Source organism: Cebus imitator, unplaced genomic scaffold (assembly GCF_001604975.1).
Source record: "Cebus imitator isolate Cc_AM_T3 unplaced genomic scaffold, Cebus_imitator-1.0 Scaffold50, whole genome shotgun sequence".
Lineage (NCBI taxonomy): Eukaryota > Metazoa > Chordata > Mammalia > Primates > Cebidae > Cebus > Cebus imitator.
Genome location: NW_016107365.1, coordinates 6,434,677 through 6,453,768, shown reverse-complemented (window position 1 = coordinate 6,453,768; position 19,092 = coordinate 6,434,677). Strand labels below are relative to the sequence as shown.

The following is a 19,092-nucleotide window of genomic DNA, read 5'->3' as shown; positions in this document are numbered from 1 at the left end:
ACAATGCCTCCAACTTCTTTGTTAAATGCACAACAAAGTGACCTTTGCTTCAGTTCCCATTAAGTTCCTCATGTCCATCTGAGACCGTATCAGTCTGGCCTTCACTGTCCATATTACTAACAGCATTTTGGTCACTATCGTTCCACAAGGCTCTAGGAAGTTCCAAACTTTCCCTCATCTTTCTGTCTACTTCTGGGCCCTCCAAATTCTTCCAACCTGTGCCCGTTACCCAGTTCCAAAGTTGCTTTCACATTTTTGGGTATCTTTACAGCAATGTCCCACTCCTTGGTACCAATTTTCTGTATTAGTTCATTCTCATACTACTATAAAGAAATACCTGGCTGGGCGCAATGGCTCACACCTGTAATCCCAGCACTTTGAGAGGCCAAGGCAGGCAGATTACGTGAGGTCAGGTGTTCAAGACCAGCCCAGCCAACATGGCAAAACCCCATCTCTACTAACAGTACAAAAATTAGCTGGATGTGGTGGTGGGCACCTATTATCCCAGCTACTCAGGAGGCTGAGGGAGGAGAAGCTTGAACCCAGGAGGTGGAGGTTGCAGTGAGCCCAGACCCCGCCACTAAACTCCAGCCTGGGTGATAAGAGTGAGACTCCATCTCAAAACAAAACAAAACAAAACAAAAAACCTGAGACTAGGTAATTTATAAAGAAGAGAGATGGGCTCACAGTTCCACAGGTTGTACAGGAAGTATGGCAGCATCTGCTCGGGGACTTTTGGGGAAGCCTCAGAAAACTTTCAATCATGGCAGAGAGCAAAGGGGAAGCAGGTACATCTTACATGGCTGGAGCAGGAGGAAGAGAGAAAGGCGGGAGGTGCCACACACTTTCAAACACCAGATCTCACACTAGCTCACTTACTCACTATCAGGAGAGCAGCACTGAGGGGGTGGTGCTAACCCATTCATGAGAACTCCACCTCCATAATCCAACACCTCCCACCAGGCCCCAGCTCCAACACTGGGAATGAAATTTCTCTTCCCCAGCCCCCACCCCAGCTGGAGTGTTGCTCCGTTTCTCATGCTGGAGTGCAGTGGCAGAGTCTCGGCTCACTGCAACCTCTGCCTCCTGGGTTCAAGCAACTCTCCTGCCTTAGCCTCCCAAGTAGCTAGGACTACAGATGTGTACCACCACATCTGGCTAATTGTGTGTGTGTGTGTGTGTGTGTATGTTTTTGAGACAGAGTCTCACTTTGTTGCCCAGGCTGGTGTGCAGTGGGGTGATCTCAACTCACTGCAACCTCTGCCTCCCGAGTTCAAGCAATTCTCTGCCTCAGACTCCCAGGTAGCTGGAATTACAGGTGTGTACCACCATGCCTGGCTAATATTTTTATATTTTTAGTAGATACAGGGGTTCACTATCTTGGCCAGACTGGTCTTGAACTCCTGACCTCAAGATCCATCTGCCTCAGCCTCCCAAAGTGCTGGGATTACAGGTGTGAGCCACTGTACCCAGGCTTCTTGTGTTTTAGTTGAGACGGGGTTTCACCTTGTTGGCCAGGCTGATCTTGAACTCCTGACCTCAGGTCATCGACATGCCTCAGCCTCCCAAAGTGCTGGGATTACAGGCATGAGCCACCAAGCCTGGGGATTACAATTTGACATGAGATTTGGTAGGGACACAGATCCAAACCATATTAGCAAGTAACAGAATAAGCAAATAAAAAGTAGTTCTAGCTTAATAAGGCAATTTTCTATCTCTTATTATAAGGGCTAGTTGTTTCAGTGTTTTGTCAATGCCATCAAGGACCCTTCTTCTTCCCTATCTTCTGTGTGTCAGCTCTCATCTCTGACTTGTCCCCTCACAGTGACGAGATGACTGCTGCAATTCCAGGCATCACACCCTTAGACCACCTATGGGGGATTATTTGCGGGGGAATCCAGGCATTTCTCCAGATTTTTCTAAAGTTTGTAAAATTAATATAGCCAGATCAGTGGAAAATTAGGTGCCTGAAGTGTATCACATTGGCCCCTCCCAGAATTGTTTAAGCAGCTGTGCTTCAAGAGAAATGCCTCTTGAATCGACTCTGGGTATGAATGTCGTTTGAACTTATCATTCCCTCTCTATGAAGACTCTCAGGGGAAAATGTCTCTCTGGTTTTTGTGTTGAGAAGAGTCCTGATTTGCCTAAGCAGTCATCCCATGGATACTATGAATACCCAGCTGATAAGATAGATAAGGTATCCTCTATTTCTTTGGCTGCTAGAAAGCCTAGAGTCAAGTTCATGAGCCACTTAGGCCCAATACATGATTTTAGCACATGTTGCAAACTCAAATATCAAATACCTACAGCTGGGCTGTGTTCAAGCTTTTTTTTTTTTTGAGACAGAGTCTCACTCTGTCACCAGGCTGGAGTGCAGCAGCGGGATCTTGGCTCACTGCAACCTCCACCTCCCAGGTTCAAGTAATTCTCGTGCCTCAGCCTCCATGAGTAGTTGGGATTACAGGTGTGTGCCACCATGCCTGGTATTTTTGTATTTTTGTAGAGACAGGTTTTTGCCATGTTGGCCAGGCTGGTCTCAAACTTTGGCCTCAAGCAATACACCCACCTCGGTCTCCCAAAGTGCTGGGATTACAGGTGTAAACCAACACACCCAGCCCAAACTATTTAACAACAGGTACAACAGAGTTACTAAGCAAAATTAAAAGTAGTTGTGAACAGGGAGCATTTCCACAGCCAGGCTGCTAATGTAAACAGGCAAAATCAATTAAGAAAAAAAAAATCTACTTATTTTTGTTTGATTACACTTGCTGGAAGGGTGAGTTTAGAGAAACAGTCCATGCTGATAAGAGGGCCGACACGGCTTCAGTGCTGGGGGTGCAAATGGAGTGGAGGCCAGCGGGAAATTGGAGCTCCCGTGCCCTCCCAAGAAGGCGAGACGGCTTCTCAGGCCCAGATAATTGTTGCCAGATGGGATGGCTTAGAGCTCCCAGAACTTCACATTTTTTTTTTTAGAGAAAAAGTTAGAAATTTTAATTTTTGAGAACTCTTGGATTTTAAGACTGCAACTGAAGACCAACAAACGAAACCCCCCAAAACCCAACAGACAAACTTGACTGCAGGACACCGCAGTCAACTCAGCGAATGCTGGCCAGGTTGTGACTTCTGCTTTCTGCTGTGTATTTTGTATTTAGCCTCATTCCTCCCTCTGGTTTATATCTCGTTCTTTTCTGTTTGCTTTCTCTCCTACTTAATTTATAACATCTTACTCTATGTTATCTTCATGTCAATTTAAATCCTGTCCAAGACCCAGCGGAGTATAAATAAACGGACCACAGGACATCTCCACTTAGATAACCCATGAGAATCTCAGACTCCAAGCCACACAAACTGAATTTGGCATTTTCCAACCCCATGTCCCCTCCTTCCTCTACCCCAGAGAGGATTCCTTTTTTTTGCTGCTCCAATCAACAGCAATACCCTCATTCACCCAGCTGCATGGCCAGAAACCTGAGTGTCATGCTATTTCGGGCCCCTCCCTCTCTCGTGCAATCAGTTGCCAGGTTGTATCTCCTTAGTCTCTGCTCCTTCCTCCTCCACCCTAAAGCCGTAGTTCAGGCCTCTGTCACTTCTGGCCTGAATTACTGTTTGAGATTCCGACTCACCTCCTGTACCTACTTTGCTCTTCAAAATCAGCCTCCCCTGCCTGCCGGGGCGCACACCTGAGCTCCTCCCTACCTTAACTTTCTGGACAGGCCCTGCCATCCCGATTAAATCTAAACTGCCTCCAGTGCGCCCACCCATCCCCTCTGCACCATCCATGCCGCACACGTGGCACTGCTGCTGTGCTGCCCATTCCTCTGCTCAGGCACAGTCCTCCAGGAAAGCCTCTGATGCCCCTCAGCTCCTGGGAGCACTCAGTCTCTGGGTGCTTTCCTCTAGATCTGCACAGGTGCTGGGTTGAAGGAAAACAATAGTAGCCAGCATTAATTAGCACATACTCTGGGCCAAGCACCCTTTTAAGCAGTTTAAATATATTCCTTCATCTCATCCTCACAAATCCTTCCCATTTCTTTACTCAGAGATATACCAGCTTTAGGTCCTAAATTAAACCTCCTCCTGCTTTCCCACCTGATGAACGCTGCGTGGTGAGTCTGGACCAGCCTCAGAAAAACACAACTCACAGCAGGGCCCCTTGCTCACTCCAGCTCCTGGGAGGAAAAAGGCTTGCTAATCTCCACGCCCAGAAATTCAGACAAGAGCATTCCCCTTACCTCATCTCCACAGGAGGCAGCTCTAAAGTAAAACATTCTTTTTATGGAAGATTCTTGCTTCTCAGTCTAGTAGTTGAAGTGTGAGCCCAGCAGGCGTTGGATTAGAAAGGGCAACAGGGGTGGAGGTTTTTGGGGAAGGAGGTTGCCTTAGGGCCTCCACTCTAAAATGTGGCTTTACCTTGGCCACAGAGGGGTGAGGGAAAGAGAGAGAGAGAGACAGAGAGACAGAGAGAGAGTATGTAAGAGAGAGAGAGAGAGAGAGAGAACAGCCTAATCATAGCTCAGCCCAAGGTTCTAGAAAGTTCCTTGCCCTAAAGAACACTTAAGTTCATTTTGGCTCCTTTCCTGGTGACCATCCTGGCTGCCTGCTTGGCCTTCACCTCACCTTTAGAAATTCAAGTTGTATGTTTCTGTCCAGGCCAAAGACTCAGAAGAACCTTCAAGGTGAGGCTTGGCCTCCTTAGATCACTCCAGGGATTTCGCTTCTATTTTCTGAATATTTCTAAAATATTCTATTTCGCTTCTATTTCCTGCTCGGATGCCAGTGTAAGCCCACTCCCAGCAAGTCACAACAGCAATCTGTGCTCCTCCTCCTCACACTGGCCAGTGCTGGGCATGCGTGAACAGTCAGCCCTGGACCTAATGGCTGCTCTCAGCCTAGAGAAGAAGAGAGGGAAGAGAGATGGAGGGACTGGGGAGAAGTTGGTCAGAGGACACAAAATTTGGGTTAGACAGGAGGAATAAGGGGTTTTCTTGTTTTTATTTTTGTTTTAGATGGAGTTTCACTCTGTCACTGGAGTGCAGGTTGGAGTGCAGTGTTGCGATCTCAGCTCACTACAACCTTGGCCTCCTGGGTACAAGCGATTCTCATGCCTCAGCCTCCCGAGTACCTGGGATTAAAGGCATATGCCACCTCACTTGGCTAATTTTTGAATTTTTAGTAGAGACGGGGTTTCATCATGTTGATCAGGCTGGTCTCAAACTCCTGACCTCAAGTGATCCACCTGCCCTGGCCTCCCAAAGTGCTGGGATTACAGGTGTGAGCCACTGTGCCTGGCCCAGGAGGAATAAGCTTAAGAGATCCTGTTGTACATGGCCGGGTGCAGTGGCTCAAGCCTGTAATCCCAGCACTTTGGGAGGCCGAGGCAGGCAGATCACGAGGTGAAGAGGTTGAGACCATCCTGGCCAACATGGTGAAACCCCGCCTCTACTAAAAATACAAAAATTAGCTGGGCGTGGTGGTGTGTGCCTGTAGTCCCAGCTACTAGGGAGGCTGAAGCAGGAGAATCACTTGAACCTGGGAGGCGGAGGTTGCAGTGAGCCAAGATCGTGCCACTGCACTCCAACCTGGCGACAGAGCAAGACTCCATCTCAAAAAAGAAAAAAAAAGATTGTATTGTACAACATGGCGCCTACAGTTAATAACAACTGTATGTTGAAAATTGCTAAGACAGTAGATGTTGTTTTTATCCCCCCCCAAAAAAGACAAATATATGGGGCAATGAAGTCAAATAGCTTGACACAGTGTATACATAAATCAAAACATCATGTTGTATATCATAAATATATACAATTTTTATTTGTCAATTAAATAAATACACAAAGAAGAGCAGAGACAGGTCAAGAAGCACTCAATAGAGGAATACAGAGAACAATATATTAAAGAAAGAGCTCAAAGATAAAGATAAGTTCTTTTTTTTTTTTTTTTTAGACAGAGTCGTGCTCTGATGCCCAGGATAGAATGCAGAGACACAGCTCTTTGCAGCCTTAACGTCCCAGTCTCAAGTGATCCACCTCTGCCTCCCAAATAGCTAGGACCACAGGGCATGCCACCACAACTGGCTAATTTTTGTATTTTTTGTAGAGATGGGATTTCATCATGTTGCTCAGGCCGGTCTTAAATGCCTGGGCTCAAGTGATCCTCCCAACTTGGCCTCCCAGAGTGCTGGAATTATAGGCACCAGCCACTGCACTGGGCCAAAGATACATTCCGAAGACTGAAACATCTCTCTTTTCAAAATAACTACTCTTGGCTGGGTGCAGTGGCTCACGCCTGTAATCTTAGCACTTCGGAAGATTAAGGCGGGCAGATCATCTGAGGTCAGGAGTTCGAGGCCAGCCTGGCCAACATAAAAGCACATCTCTACTAAAAATACAAAAATGAGCTGGGCATGGTGGTGCATACCTGCAGTCCCAGCTCCTTTGGAGCCTCAGGCAGGAGAATCGCTTGAAACTGGGAGGCGGAGGTTTCGGTGAGCCAAGATCGCGTCACTGCACTCCAGCCTGGGCAACAGAGCAAGACTCTGTCTCAAAAACATAAATATATAAATAAATAATAAAGTTTTTAGGTTGGGTATGGTGGCCTACACCTGCAACCCAGCACTTCGAGATAGTGTGGTGGATGGATCACTTGAGGTCAGGAGTTTGAGACCAGCCTGGCCAATGTGATGAAACCCTGCTTCTACTAAAAATACAAAAATTAGCCAGGTGTGGTGGTGCATACCTGTAATCCCAGCTACTAGGGAAGCTAAGGCAGAAAAATCGCTTGAACCCAGGAGGCAGAGGCTGCAATAAGCTGAGATCACATCACTGCATGCCAGCCTGGGTGACACAGCAAGACTCTGTCTCAAAAAAAAAAGTTTTTAAAAAGATTTAAAAAAAAACCAAAAATTCCAGTTTGTAATGGACAGAAACTGTTACTGGAATAAACACCATCATTTCCCTCCCCGCGCTGCAATTTTTTAAGCCATACATTCTGATAAATCTGTCGTATTTTTAATGAGGTCTCCCATTTACACAAATCTCTGGTTAAAGAAAAAAGCTTGTGTTTCACCGGTAAGAACTAGACACAGTTCCCTACAAGAGCCCAGGTGGCCTCTGAAAGAGCTCAGAACATAAGGCTTGGCTGAAACTGCTTTCTCGGGATTAGGTAATTTAGTCTACCCCATGCTACATAGAAGCTATAATTAAACGCTTTCCATGGGCTTGTCATTCACCCCAGGCTACATGGTGAAACTGCGGTGAGGAATTCGGACCTGAGCCAGACCCAGCAGTGTTGAGAGTTAATCCCTCACCTGCAGGTGAGCTGGCTAGAGCCCAGGGCTGGGACTCCAGGCTCCTGCTGTAGTGGCTGCTGCCATGCCCTCATGTTCTCCACAAAAGAATGATAGAAAACTCATCAGAGCAAAGGATGGTCCACATGGCACAGATGTTTTCTGCAGCCCACCCAGAAGAATAGCTTAGGTTTCCTCTCAGAGCTAATACAAAGAGAAATGGGACCAACTTCTTGCAAGGAGGGTCACTGCTTTGGTGGTACGAAGTGGCAGGGGGAAATATGCCTAAAATGTAAACTAAATAAAGGAAGAAAGCAGAGCTCTATTTCTTCCCAGATGCTTGTGGTCCCACATTATTATTACACTCAAAATTTGTAAGGTTCAGACTGGCAAGTAAAAGACCATGAAAATTTAGTATTTACAACACGGTAGATAAACAGACACACATTTTTGGCAAGTGTGTAATTGGTACAACACCTCAGAAGAGCAACTTACTACAGTCAAAATTACACATATCCTTTGACCCAGAAATTCTACTTTTTTTTTTTTTTTGAGACGGAGTTTTGGCCTTGTTACCCAGGCTGGAGTGCAATGGCGCGATCTCGGCTCACCGCAACCTCCGCCTCCCGGGTTCAGGCAATTCTCCTGCCTCAGCCTCCTGAGTAGCTGGGATTACAGGCCCGCGCCACCATGCCCAGCTAATTTTTTTGTATTTTTAGTAGAGACGGGGTTTCACCATGTTGACCAGGATGGTCTCGATCTCTTGACCTCGTGATCCACCCGCCTCGGCCTCCCAAAGTGCTGGGATTACAGGCTTGAGCCACCGCGCCCAGCCGTTTTTTTTTCTTTTTTTTTGGGACAGTCTTGCTCTGTTGCCCAGGCTGGAGTGCAGTGGTGCAATCATAGCTCACTACTGCCTTGAACTCCTGGGCTCAAGCGATCGTCCTGCCCCACCCTCCCAAGTAGCTGAGACTATACATTTATACCATAATCCCTGGCTAATTCTGTTGTGGTTATTGTAGTGATGGGGTCTTGCCATGTTGCCCAGGCTGGTCTCGAACTCCTGGGCTCAAGACATTCTTCCACCTTCACTTCTAGAAATACAACACATGCAAAGACTTCTCCCTCTCTGCTGAATGAATGACTCTCCTTGCCTTTCTTGCCTCCGCATTCCCTTGCTCCCTTTCACAGTTAGACTTGCTGTAAGGGATTGCCACTGTCATTGTGTAGACTTCCCTCCTTCTCATTCTTTCTTGAACACACTCCATTTGGCTTCCTTTCCCCATCGTGTCACGGAGCGGGTGGTCTTGTCAAGGTCACCAACATTCTCCAAAGGCAAGCTCCAGTAGTCATTCCTCTGTTCATATCTCACTTGGCTTCTAAGTGATTTTCACCATGATGGATCACTCTGTCCTTTTTATCCTTCACTTATCTGAGAGCATATTTGCTGGACTTTCTTCTTGCCATAGTGGCCGGTCCTTCTCAGTGTCTCTTACTGGCCCTTCCTCTGCTCAAAAGATTCTACGTGCCAAAGGCCTCTGTCCAGGGCCCCCTTTTCTTCATCTATATTCTCTTCCCTAGGTGACAGAAACATTTGAACCAGAGCAACCCTTGAATAGGAGTTGGGAAAAATAAGGCTGACTTACTGGGCTGTATTCCCAGACAGTCACAAGATGAAATAGGTCAGCACAAGATACAGGTCTTGGCAGGGTGCAGTGGCTCATATCTGTAATCCCAGGACTTTGGGAGTCCGAGGCCGTTGGATCACCTGAGGTCCGGAGTTCAAGACCAGCCTCACCAACATGGTGAAACCCGGTCTGTACTAAAAATGCAAAAACTTTGCTACGTGTGGTAATGTATGCCTGTAAGCCCAGCTACTCGGGAGGCTGAGGCAGGAGAATGGCTGGAACCTGGGAGGTGGAGGTTGCAGTGGGCTGAAATCATGCCACTGTACTCCAGCCTGGGCAACAAGAGTGAAACTCCATCTCAGAAAAAAAAAGATACAGGTCATAAAGACCTTGCTGATAAAACAGCTTGCTGTAAAGAATCCGGCCAAAACCCACCAAAACCAGATGGCCACCAGAGTGACATCTGGTCATCCTCACTGCTACACTCCCAGCAGCACCATGACAGTTTACAAGTGCTGTGCCAATGTCAGGAAGTTACTCTATATGTTCTAAAAAGGGCAGGCATGAATAATCCACCCCTTGTTTAACATATCATCAAGAAATAACCATAAAAATGGGCAACCAGCAGCTCTTGGAGCTGCTCTGTCTATTGAGTTGCCATTCTTTTACTCCTTCATTTTCCTGATCAGCTTGCTTTCATTTTATGGACTCACCCTGAATTCTTTCTTGAGTGGGTGAGATCCAAGAACCCTCTTTTGGGGTCTGGATCTGGACCCCTTTCCAGTAATATGGTAACCTTACCAGGTTTTTTTTGTTGTTGTTGTTTTTTTGTTTGTTTTCCTGAGACAAGATCTTGCTTGTTGCTGGGGCTGGAGTACAGTGGCACAATCTCAGCTCACTGCAACTTCTGCCTCCTGAGTTCAAGCAATCCTCCCAACTCAGCCTTCTGAGTAACACTGGGATCACAGGGGCATGCCACCACATTGGGCTAGTTTTTTAAATTTTTTGTAGACACAGTTTTGCCATGTAGCCCAGGCAGATCTCAAATTCTTGAGCTCACGTGATCCTCCCACCTCCACCTCCCAAAATGCAAGGATTACAGGCGTGAGCCACTGCATCGCCTCCTACTCAACAGTTCTGCTTGGATGTCTAACAGGCATCGCAGTCTCAAGATGCCATGGTCAAAACAGAACTCCTGACTTTCAGCCTCCAAACGTGCTCACTCCTGATTATTTCACCATTATCCATCAAGCAGAAACTCTACGCATGAGCTTTGATTCCTCTTTTTTTCACATCTATTGACTTTAGGCTCCTTCTCTCCATCTGTTACCACCACCGTAATTCAAGCCATCAGCACCTCTTGCTTGGATTACTCCAAATTTTTCTTGCTTTCTCTTCTTGTCCTTCTATAATCCCTATTCCACATAGTAGCCAGTGATTTTTTTAAATGGCCAGTAAAACAACCCTATGGCATCTGACCTAGAAAGCAAATCAAGCTTCTTACTCCCTTACAGATCCCTTCAGTTATCCAGCTCTTGCCTCTCTCTCTCCCGCCTGCTTGCTCATATTCTTACTTCCCTTACTCATTCCCGTAAAGACCTTGCTTGGGATCCTCCCATGGCTGGCTTTCCTGCCCTTAACATTGCAACTTAAATTTCACCTCCTTAGAAACCTTCTCTGGTCTCCCAATATAAAATATTCTGAGCATTTACATTTAGCATTTACTACTATTGGATGTTTTGTTTTGTTTTCAGTCTTTCTCCAATCAGAAAGTAAACTCCACGAGAACAGGGTTCTTGTCTATTTTGTTCTCCACAATATTCCTTACTGCCTAGAAGATGACTTGGCACATAGTGCATGGGGGAAGAATATTGAATTAACAAGTACGTACAAGATATTTACTCAAAGATTATTTCTATAGCAATCCAAGTATAGCATAAGCTGGATTCCATACATTATGGAATATGTGAACATGGAGACAGCAGTTTAAAATAATGGGGTCAATCTGTAAATGCTAACATGGCAATAATATGCAAGGTGTGTTTCTGTATGTAACGAGGTAGCCAGCCCCCCACGTAGTCTCCAGTGATCCTCGCCTCCTGGTATTTATGCTCCCTGTCTTCTCCCAAATTGAATTGGAGCCAGCTTATCTGACCAAGCAATTGGAGCTAGGCTGGTGGAAGTGACATGTGTGACTTCTGAAGCTAAGTAATGAAAGGCATTGCAGCTTTCCCCTTGTTCTCACGGATCACTCATTTTGGGAACACCAGTCTCCATGTTATGAGTCGATCCAGCAGCCCTGTGAAGAGGCCCACATGGAGGGGAACCGAAGCTTCCTGCCACCAATGTGCCAGCCGTGTAGGGGATCCTCCAGCCCTTCACGTCTTCAGCAAGCAGCGGCTCCAGCCAGTATCTTACCTGCTACCTCATGAGATCCTCAGCCGGAACCACTGGGCTAAACTGCTCCTGGATTCATAACCCACAGAAACTGTGCAGGTTAGTAAATGTTTACAACTGTTTTAAGCCACTAAATTTTGAGGTAATTTATGTATAATTTAACTAATACATGGTATATTTTTTATTTTTTATTTTTAAAAAGCATGTATAGGCTGGGTGCGGTGGCCCATGCCTATAATTCCAACACTTTGGGAGGCTGAGGTGGGAGGATCAACTGAGGTTGGGAGTTTGAGAACAGCCTGACCAACATGGAGAAACCCTGTCTCTACTAAAAATACAAAAAATTAGCCGGGCGTGGTGGCACATGCTGGTAATCCCAGCTACTCGGGAGGTTGAGGCAGGAGAATCGCTTGAACCTGGGAGGTGGAGGTTGTGGTAAGCTGAGATTGTGCCATTGCACTTCAGCCTGGGCAACAAGAACAAAACTCTGTCTCAAAAAATAACAACAAGCCGGGCGCGGTGGCTCAAGCCTGTAATCCCAGCACTTTGGGAGGCCGAGGCGGGTGGATCACGAGGTCAAGAGATCGAGACCATCCTGGTCGACATGGTGAAACCCCGTCTCTACTAAAAATACAAAGAATTAGCTGGGCATGGTGGCGCGTGCCTGTAATCCCAGCTACTCAGGAGGCTGAGGCAGGAGAATTGCCTGAACCCAGGAGGCGGAGGTTGTGGTGAGCCGAGATCGCGCCATTGCACTCCAGCCTGGGTAACAAGAGCGAAACTCCGTCCCAAAAAAAAAAAAAAAAAAATTATAAATCACTGGCCGGGCATGGTGGCTCACCTGTAATCTGAGCACTTTGAGAGGCCGAGGCGGGCAGATCACAAGAAAGGAGCTCGAGACCAGCCTGGCCAACATAGTGAAACCCTGTCTCTACTAAAAATACAAAAAATTAGCCGGGCGTGGTGGCACATGCTGGTAATCCCAGCTACTCGGGAGGTTGAGGCAGGAGAATCGCTTGAACCTGGGAGGTGGAGGTTGTGGTAAGCTGAGATTGTGCCATTGCACTTCAGCCTGGGCAACAAGAACAAAACTCTGTCTCAAAAAATAACAACAAGCCGGGCGCGGTGGCTCAAGCCTGTAATCCCAGCACTTTGGGAGGCCGAGGCGGGTGGATCACAAGGTCAAGAGATCGAGACCATCCTGGTCAACAAGGTGAAACACCGTCTCTACTAAACATACAAAAATTAGCTGGGCATGGTGGCACACGCCTGTAGTCCCAGCTACTCAGGAGGCTGAGGCAGGAGAATTGCTTGAACCCAGGAGGTGGAGGTTGCGGTGAGCCAAGATCGCGCCATTGCACTCCAGCCTGGGTAACAAGAGCGAAACTCCGTCTCAAAAAAAAAAAAAAAGGAAAGTTTATTTTGGTGAGGTTGAGGATGCGTGCCCGAGACACAGCCTCTGGAGGTCCTGATGACATGTGCCCAAGGTGTGAAAGGAAAATATCCTGGGCCCCCAAAATCACTAAGCAGAAAGGAAAACTCAAGCTGGAAACTGCATAGGGCAAACCCGCCTCCCGTTCAATTCAAAGTGATCCCTCTGTTCACCGAGGTAAATGCGTATCTAATCGCCTTCTTTGGAAAGGCTAATCAGAAACTCAAAAGAATGCCACCGTTTGTCTCTCACCTATCTGTGACCTGGAAGTCCCCTCCTTGCTTTTCTGGCCTTTGCATAAGTTGACCAGCCTTTCCAGACCAAACCAATGTATATTTTACATATGTTGATGTTTCATATCTTTCTAAAATGTATAAAATCAAGCCGTGCCCTGATCACCTTCAGCACACGACGTCAGGACTTCCCGAGGCTGTGTCACAGGCATGTCCTCAGCCTTGGCAAAATAAGCTTTCTAAATTAACTGAGAACTGTCTCAAATTTTTAGGGTTCACAGTGTTCAGAGTAGTTTAGGGATTCACGAGACATCGATCAACATATGTAAGATGAATATTGGTTTGGTCTGGAAAGGTGGGACAACTTTAAGTGGGGAGCTTCCGGGTCATAGGTAGATAGACAAATGGTTGCATTCTTTTGAGTTGCTGATTAGCCTCTCAAAAGGAGGCAATCAGACGTGCATTTATCTCAGTGTGCAAAGGGGTAACTTTGAATAGAAGGAGAGGCAGGTTTGCGGCAAGCAATTCTCAGCTTGATTTCCCCTGCACTTAGTGATTTTGGGGCCCCAGGATTTATTTTCCTTTCACAGGATGAAGGAATGAACCACTCACTGCTGCTGGATTCCTGATGGGCTCGCAGGCTTGGGTTGAGGTTTCTGCAGGAGGTGGTCTCTCCCTCTGGTCGGGCTTAATTTCTCACCAATAAAGACCGAGGCTGGGAAATAGTCCACAGATTGACCCACTGATAGAGGCAAGTGCAGCTTGTACTCAAATCACAGAATTTCTCAAACTCTCCCTCTATAAAGGCATTCCGAGACTAGTCTGAGTCACTCTAATTACTTACATTTAAGTAGGACAACCATCTCAGTGAAGTTCCAAGGCTTGAATTCAATGCAGAGACCAGATCCCTGATCACTAAGGGTTTGGTCTTTGTCTTCAGAACTGGGGGTCAGGGAAGGACTGGACATATCAGAAACTTCTCTTTGAGAAGACGTCTGAACACCAAAGCAAAAACCCATAATTTTAATTAAGACCTGGAGGACCGCAAGGATTACCTTTGATTCTGAAATAAATTCTAGTCCTCTCAGGGGCCTCCAAAGGGTTAATGCTTCAGGAACAAAGTTGTAATCGCTAAACTATGCATACTGAAGAGATTATAGCCCTAAGGTTAATGAAATGTTGATAACCAGGAAATTAATACAAGTTTGAAACTCCTACTGCAAACCACTGAGGTGACACACTAGGAAAAGCCCATGAAACAACTCCAGCCAAGTCAGTTTACACATGCCTTTGTCCTGAGCAGCAGGACAGCCAATCTTAGTTTACTTTCAAAGTAAGAGGACTCACTGTTAGTAAATAACTGTTTGAAAGTTACTCACTTTCAAATTAAGAGGCCTCACTGCTCAAAGTATTTACATTTTCAGACATTTTAGGACTTAGTTTAGAGAAATTAGGCCACTGTGCTGCTTCTTCAATAAAACAATGAGTTTTTTCTTTCCCCCAATCAGATTGGGAAACTTTCAAAAGATTGGTTGCATGGAGTGTGCATGAGCATTTCAAGAAACAGGTGCAAATATACTGTTTTGGTAGAAGTATACATTACTGAAGACAATTTGGCAACGCTTATCGAAACTTAAAACGGGCATCTAATTTTTGACCTGGCCATTCTACTTCTAGAAACTTATCTTCAAAAAATACTCTCAAAGATGTCTGTATGCAGATATTTGATGCAGCACTGTTTTAATATCAAAAACAGGAGGGTGGGGTGTGACAACTTAAGAAGCCCTTGGTAAGGAAACAATTAAATACATCGTAATATACCTGAAATGTTAAATAGCCTGTATCCTTTAAAAATAATCAACCTACAGATGTAGGTGTGGAAAAAACTCTAAAACATTTTAAAATGAAAAACAGTTGTCACAGAGTTTGGTGTGAGCGTCCCATCATTTCCTTTAGAGGGGTGAAGCTACTGCTTCCCTTCTCTCATTCCTTCCCTCAAAACAAACACACAACTCAGAACTAAGTTGTTTTAAAAAATGTATTATTTATAAATCAATTTTAAAACAAAATAATTATTTTTAAAAGTCACAAATACAGTTGTTGTATGAAGTCAGTTTGGCATCATGTACCTATTAAATATGTTGCAAACTCATCTACTTTAGTGCTATTTTTCAAAGAGATGTGGTCTAAACCCTCTGAAGGCTTTATAATTTTGTATTTGTTAACAAGTGAACAAAACTGACAATAAATACTCCAACAATAATTTTTTAAAATACTAAGTGGTAAATGCTATTCTTAGTGGCAAAACAATCTATTACTTACACTACATGAAAATTCCACTAAAGTCAGTAAAAAGTTATACAAAAATACACATTTAAAATTCTGATTGTATTTTTTTTTTAAAAGATGGGGTCTCACTATGTTGCCCAGGCTGGAGTGCAGTGGCTATTCACAGGCACGATCCCACTACTGATCAGCATGGGAGTTTTGATCTGCTCTCTTTCTGACCTGGGCCAATTCACCTCTCCTTAGGCAACCTGGTGGTCCCCTGCTTCCAGGAGGTCACCATATTGATGCGGAACTTAGTGCGGACACCTGATCGGCATAGTGCACTACAGCCCAGAACTCCTGGGGTCAAGTGATCCTCCCACCTCAGCCTCCCGAGTAGCTGGGACTACAGGCACATGCCACTGTGCCTGGCTTTATTTTATTTATTTTTTTTTGAGACAGAGTCTCGCTCTGTCACCCAGGCTGGAGTGCAGTGGCGCAATCTTGGCCCACTGCAGCCTCCACCTCCCCAGGTTAAAGCATTTTTCCTGTCTCAGCCTCCTGAGTAGCTGGGATCACAGACATGTGCCACTACACCTGGCTAATTTTTGTATTTTTAGTGGAGACAAGTTTCACCATGTTGGTCAGGCTGGTCTTGAACTCCTGACCTCATGATCTCCCGCCTCAGCCTCCCAACGTACTGGGATTACAGGTGTGAGCCACTGCACCCAGCCATATTTTTCTTGAAGTAATAATAATACATACAAAAACTCAAAGGGTTAATATAGAAGGAATTCAAAGTCCTAATAAGTCAACAAACAGATTTCATTATAAGCTGAACATAAAAGAGGCACCATTGTTTGCTTCCCTTTTCAAAAATTATCACAGCACTTTGTCAAATGAAAGTAGCATTCAGATCAATGGTTCTCAAATCCTTGTGTGCATAAACATCACGCAGGCTTGTACCACAGAGATTCCTGGACCCTGTTCCCAGAGTTTGAGCTCTCATTACTGAATCTGAGGAATCCCCATTTTGAACAAAATTCACAATGACTTTTTTTTTCTTCTGGAAACAGAGTCTCACTCTGTCACTAAGGCTGCAGAAGGGCAATCTCGGTTCACTGCAACCTCTGCCTCCTGAGTTAAAGTGATACTTGATTCTTGTGCCTCACCACCACACCACCACACCCAGTTAACTTTTTATTTTTGGTAGAGAAGAGGTTTCACCATGTTGGCCAGGCTGGTCTCAAACTCCTGACCTCAAGTGATCTGCCTGCGTTGGCCTCCCAAAGTGCTGGGATTACAGGCACAAGGCACCGCGCCTAGCCAAGATCCGTAATGATTCTGATGAATGGAAATCTGATTCTGGCAGCTCCTTTATCTTAGTTTCCTCATTTGTAAGGTCATTCAATTGGACTGATCATCTCTGAAGTTACTGAAGCCTTAACAAGTCTATCACAACCCCAGATGTAAAATATATATATATATATGTATGTGTATATAATTTCAGCTGAGAAGCGAGTCTTCACACTGCATCTACTTTGTGCAAGTTACTGAGTTTCTGTCTTCACCATCTTCTGAAAAGTCTGCTTCTGTTGGTTCAGTTTCTGGGGACATATGAGTAGAGGAATTTTGAAATAGACACCAATGTTAATCTGGGGGACTATTTCTATCATGCAAACAGAGGAGCTTCTAGCAATCCCAAGAGGTGCTGCATCCACATGGTATGTGGTGAGACCCGTTTGCTTAGGAAATAACAGACACGTCCCCAAAACATTAAATAGGCTCCACATCCTACTGTGCAGCTCCCATCGGAGGACCTGGGAAACTCAATAGGAGGTCTTAACACTGGTTGAACTTGAAGAGTAAGAGCTGGATTTCCTGGAGTATTTCTTTGAGGTGAGGGATACTTGCATCTGCTTTACAGTGCGGACACTTCGGCAAAGGAGAGCGTTCTTTGTGTGATCCCTGAAATCTTGTGAAACAAAGTAATAGACAAAGGGGTCGATGCAGCTGTTGAGGGTGGAGAGGCAGAGGGCTACAATGTACAGGGCATAGACATGACTCTGGCCCCGGCTTTTAATCAGAAAATAATGCACCACGAGCAGAAGGTTACTAGGGGTGAAGCAGATCAGGTACATGGCCAGGACAGTGATAATGAGTTTGATGGCCCTCTTCCTTTTCTTCTCTGAGTTTTCATCCATGGCAGAAGATTGCAGCATTCTGATCATCAGCACGTAGGCAGAGGCTGTGAGGAAGGCTGGGAACAGAAAGACCCCAATGGCCAGAGAGAGGAAGTAATGGAACATGTCTCCTACCAACACCTGCTCAGGCAAAACATCATGACAGGTCGTGATGTTTAGGGCTGGAATGAAGATGGTCTGCTTCACAACATACAAGGGGATGGTGACCAGCAGAATCAGCAGCCATATTGCCAGGGAGATGCCGATGGCAATGTTTGCCTTCTTCTTGGAGTGCCCCATGGGGTTCACAATGACCCAATACCTCTGCACACTGAGGCAGGTCATGAAGAGAATGGAGCAGTACATGTTGCCATAGAAAAAGCCAATGAGCACATTACAAAGAGCTTCCCCGTAAATCCAGTTGTTGCCATGTATGTGATAGGCAATCTTCAAGGGGAACCAGATGACAGAGAGGAGGTCAGCCAAGGCCAGATTGGCCATGTAAATTACAGCAGGGTGCTTCTTCTTAGTTCGGAAGAGAAAGACCCACAGGGCCATGCCATTACTTGGCAAACCCACCACAAAAACAATGGTGTAGACAATTGGAAGGAAGACGGTGGTCAGTTTTCCAGTGAGGACAGATGCAGAAAACTCATCCACAGAAAAGCCTGGTTCAACTGTAACACCTTTTCCAGTGACATGGGATGTGCCATCAACCTTACCAATAAGACTTCTTCCTTTAGAGGATCTATTGCCTCCTGTACAAGAAAGGAAGACAAGGGTCATTACAAAAATAAATGTTTCAGCAGTAACACGGGTTGTTCAAATGAAAGTACATTCATTCATTCGTCTTTTAATTTATGAGACAGGGTCTCACTGTTACCCAGGCTGGAGTGTAGTGGAGCAATCATAACGCACTGCAGCCTCAAACTTTTGGGTGATCCTCCTGGGCAGCCAGGCCACAGGCATGCACCACTATGCCTGGCTAATTTTTTACTTTTTGTAGAGACAGGATCTCGCTATGTTGCCCAGGCTGTTCTCAAACTCTTGGCCTTAAGATTCTCCTGCCTCGGCCGGGCGCGGGGTGCACACCTGTAATCCCAGCACTTTGGGAGGCTGAGGTGGGTGGATCATGAGGTCAAGAGATCAAGACGATCCTGGCCAACATGGTGAAACCCCGCCTCTACTAAAAGTACAAAAATTAGCTGGGCGTGGTAGTGTGCGCCTGTATTTCCAGCTACTCAGAAGGCTGAGGCAGGAGAATCGCTTGAACCCAGGAGGTGGAGATTGCAGTGACCCGAGATCGTGCCACTGCACTTCAGCCTGGCGACAGAGCAAGACTCCATCTCAAAAAATAAAAAAGATTCTCTTGCCTCAGCCTCCCAAAGTGGTGAGATTACAAGTGTGAGCCATTGAGCCCAGCCTCAAATGAAAGTACTTTAAGGCCGGGCGCGGTGGCTCAAGCCTGTAATCCCAGCACTTTGGGAGGCCGAGGCGGGTGGATCATGAGGTCAAGAGATCGAGACCATCCTGGTCAGCATGGTGAGACCCCGTCTCTAATAAAAATACAAAAAATTAGCTGGGCAAGGTGGCGCGTGCCTGTAATCCCAGCTACTCGGGAGGTTGAGGCAGGAGAATTGCCTGAACCCAGGAGGCGGAGGTTGCG

At 45.9% G+C, this 19,092-nt stretch overlaps 2 protein-coding genes across 3 annotated transcripts in view; both read right to left on the bottom strand.

The window, feature by feature from the left end:
- The window catches only part of S100Z (S100 calcium binding protein Z), a 53,816-nt gene that overhangs the window by 21,006 nt on the left and 13,718 nt on the right, over nucleotides 1-19,092 (bottom strand). Inside the window, exon 1 of one of the 2 annotated variants that reach the window (XM_017527682.2) lies at nucleotides 4,618-4,681. The exons of the other annotated variant lie outside the window; for it this stretch is intronic. The gene's annotated coding sequence lies outside the window, so the exon portion shown is untranslated. Of the gene's footprint in view, nucleotides 1-4,617; nucleotides 4,682-19,092 lie in introns of those variants that run through there. 2 annotated transcript variants of the gene reach the window in all.
- Nucleotides 16,442-19,092, bottom strand: part of F2RL1 (F2R like trypsin receptor 1) — a 16,639-nt gene continuing 13,988 nt past the window's right edge. The window contains exon 3 of the mRNA XM_017527680.2: nucleotides 16,442-18,184. Within this exon, the coding sequence (XP_017383169.1) occupies nucleotides 17,073-18,184 (1,112 nt within the window). The 3' untranslated portion in view covers nucleotides 16,442-17,072. The remainder of the gene's footprint in view (nucleotides 18,185-19,092) is intronic.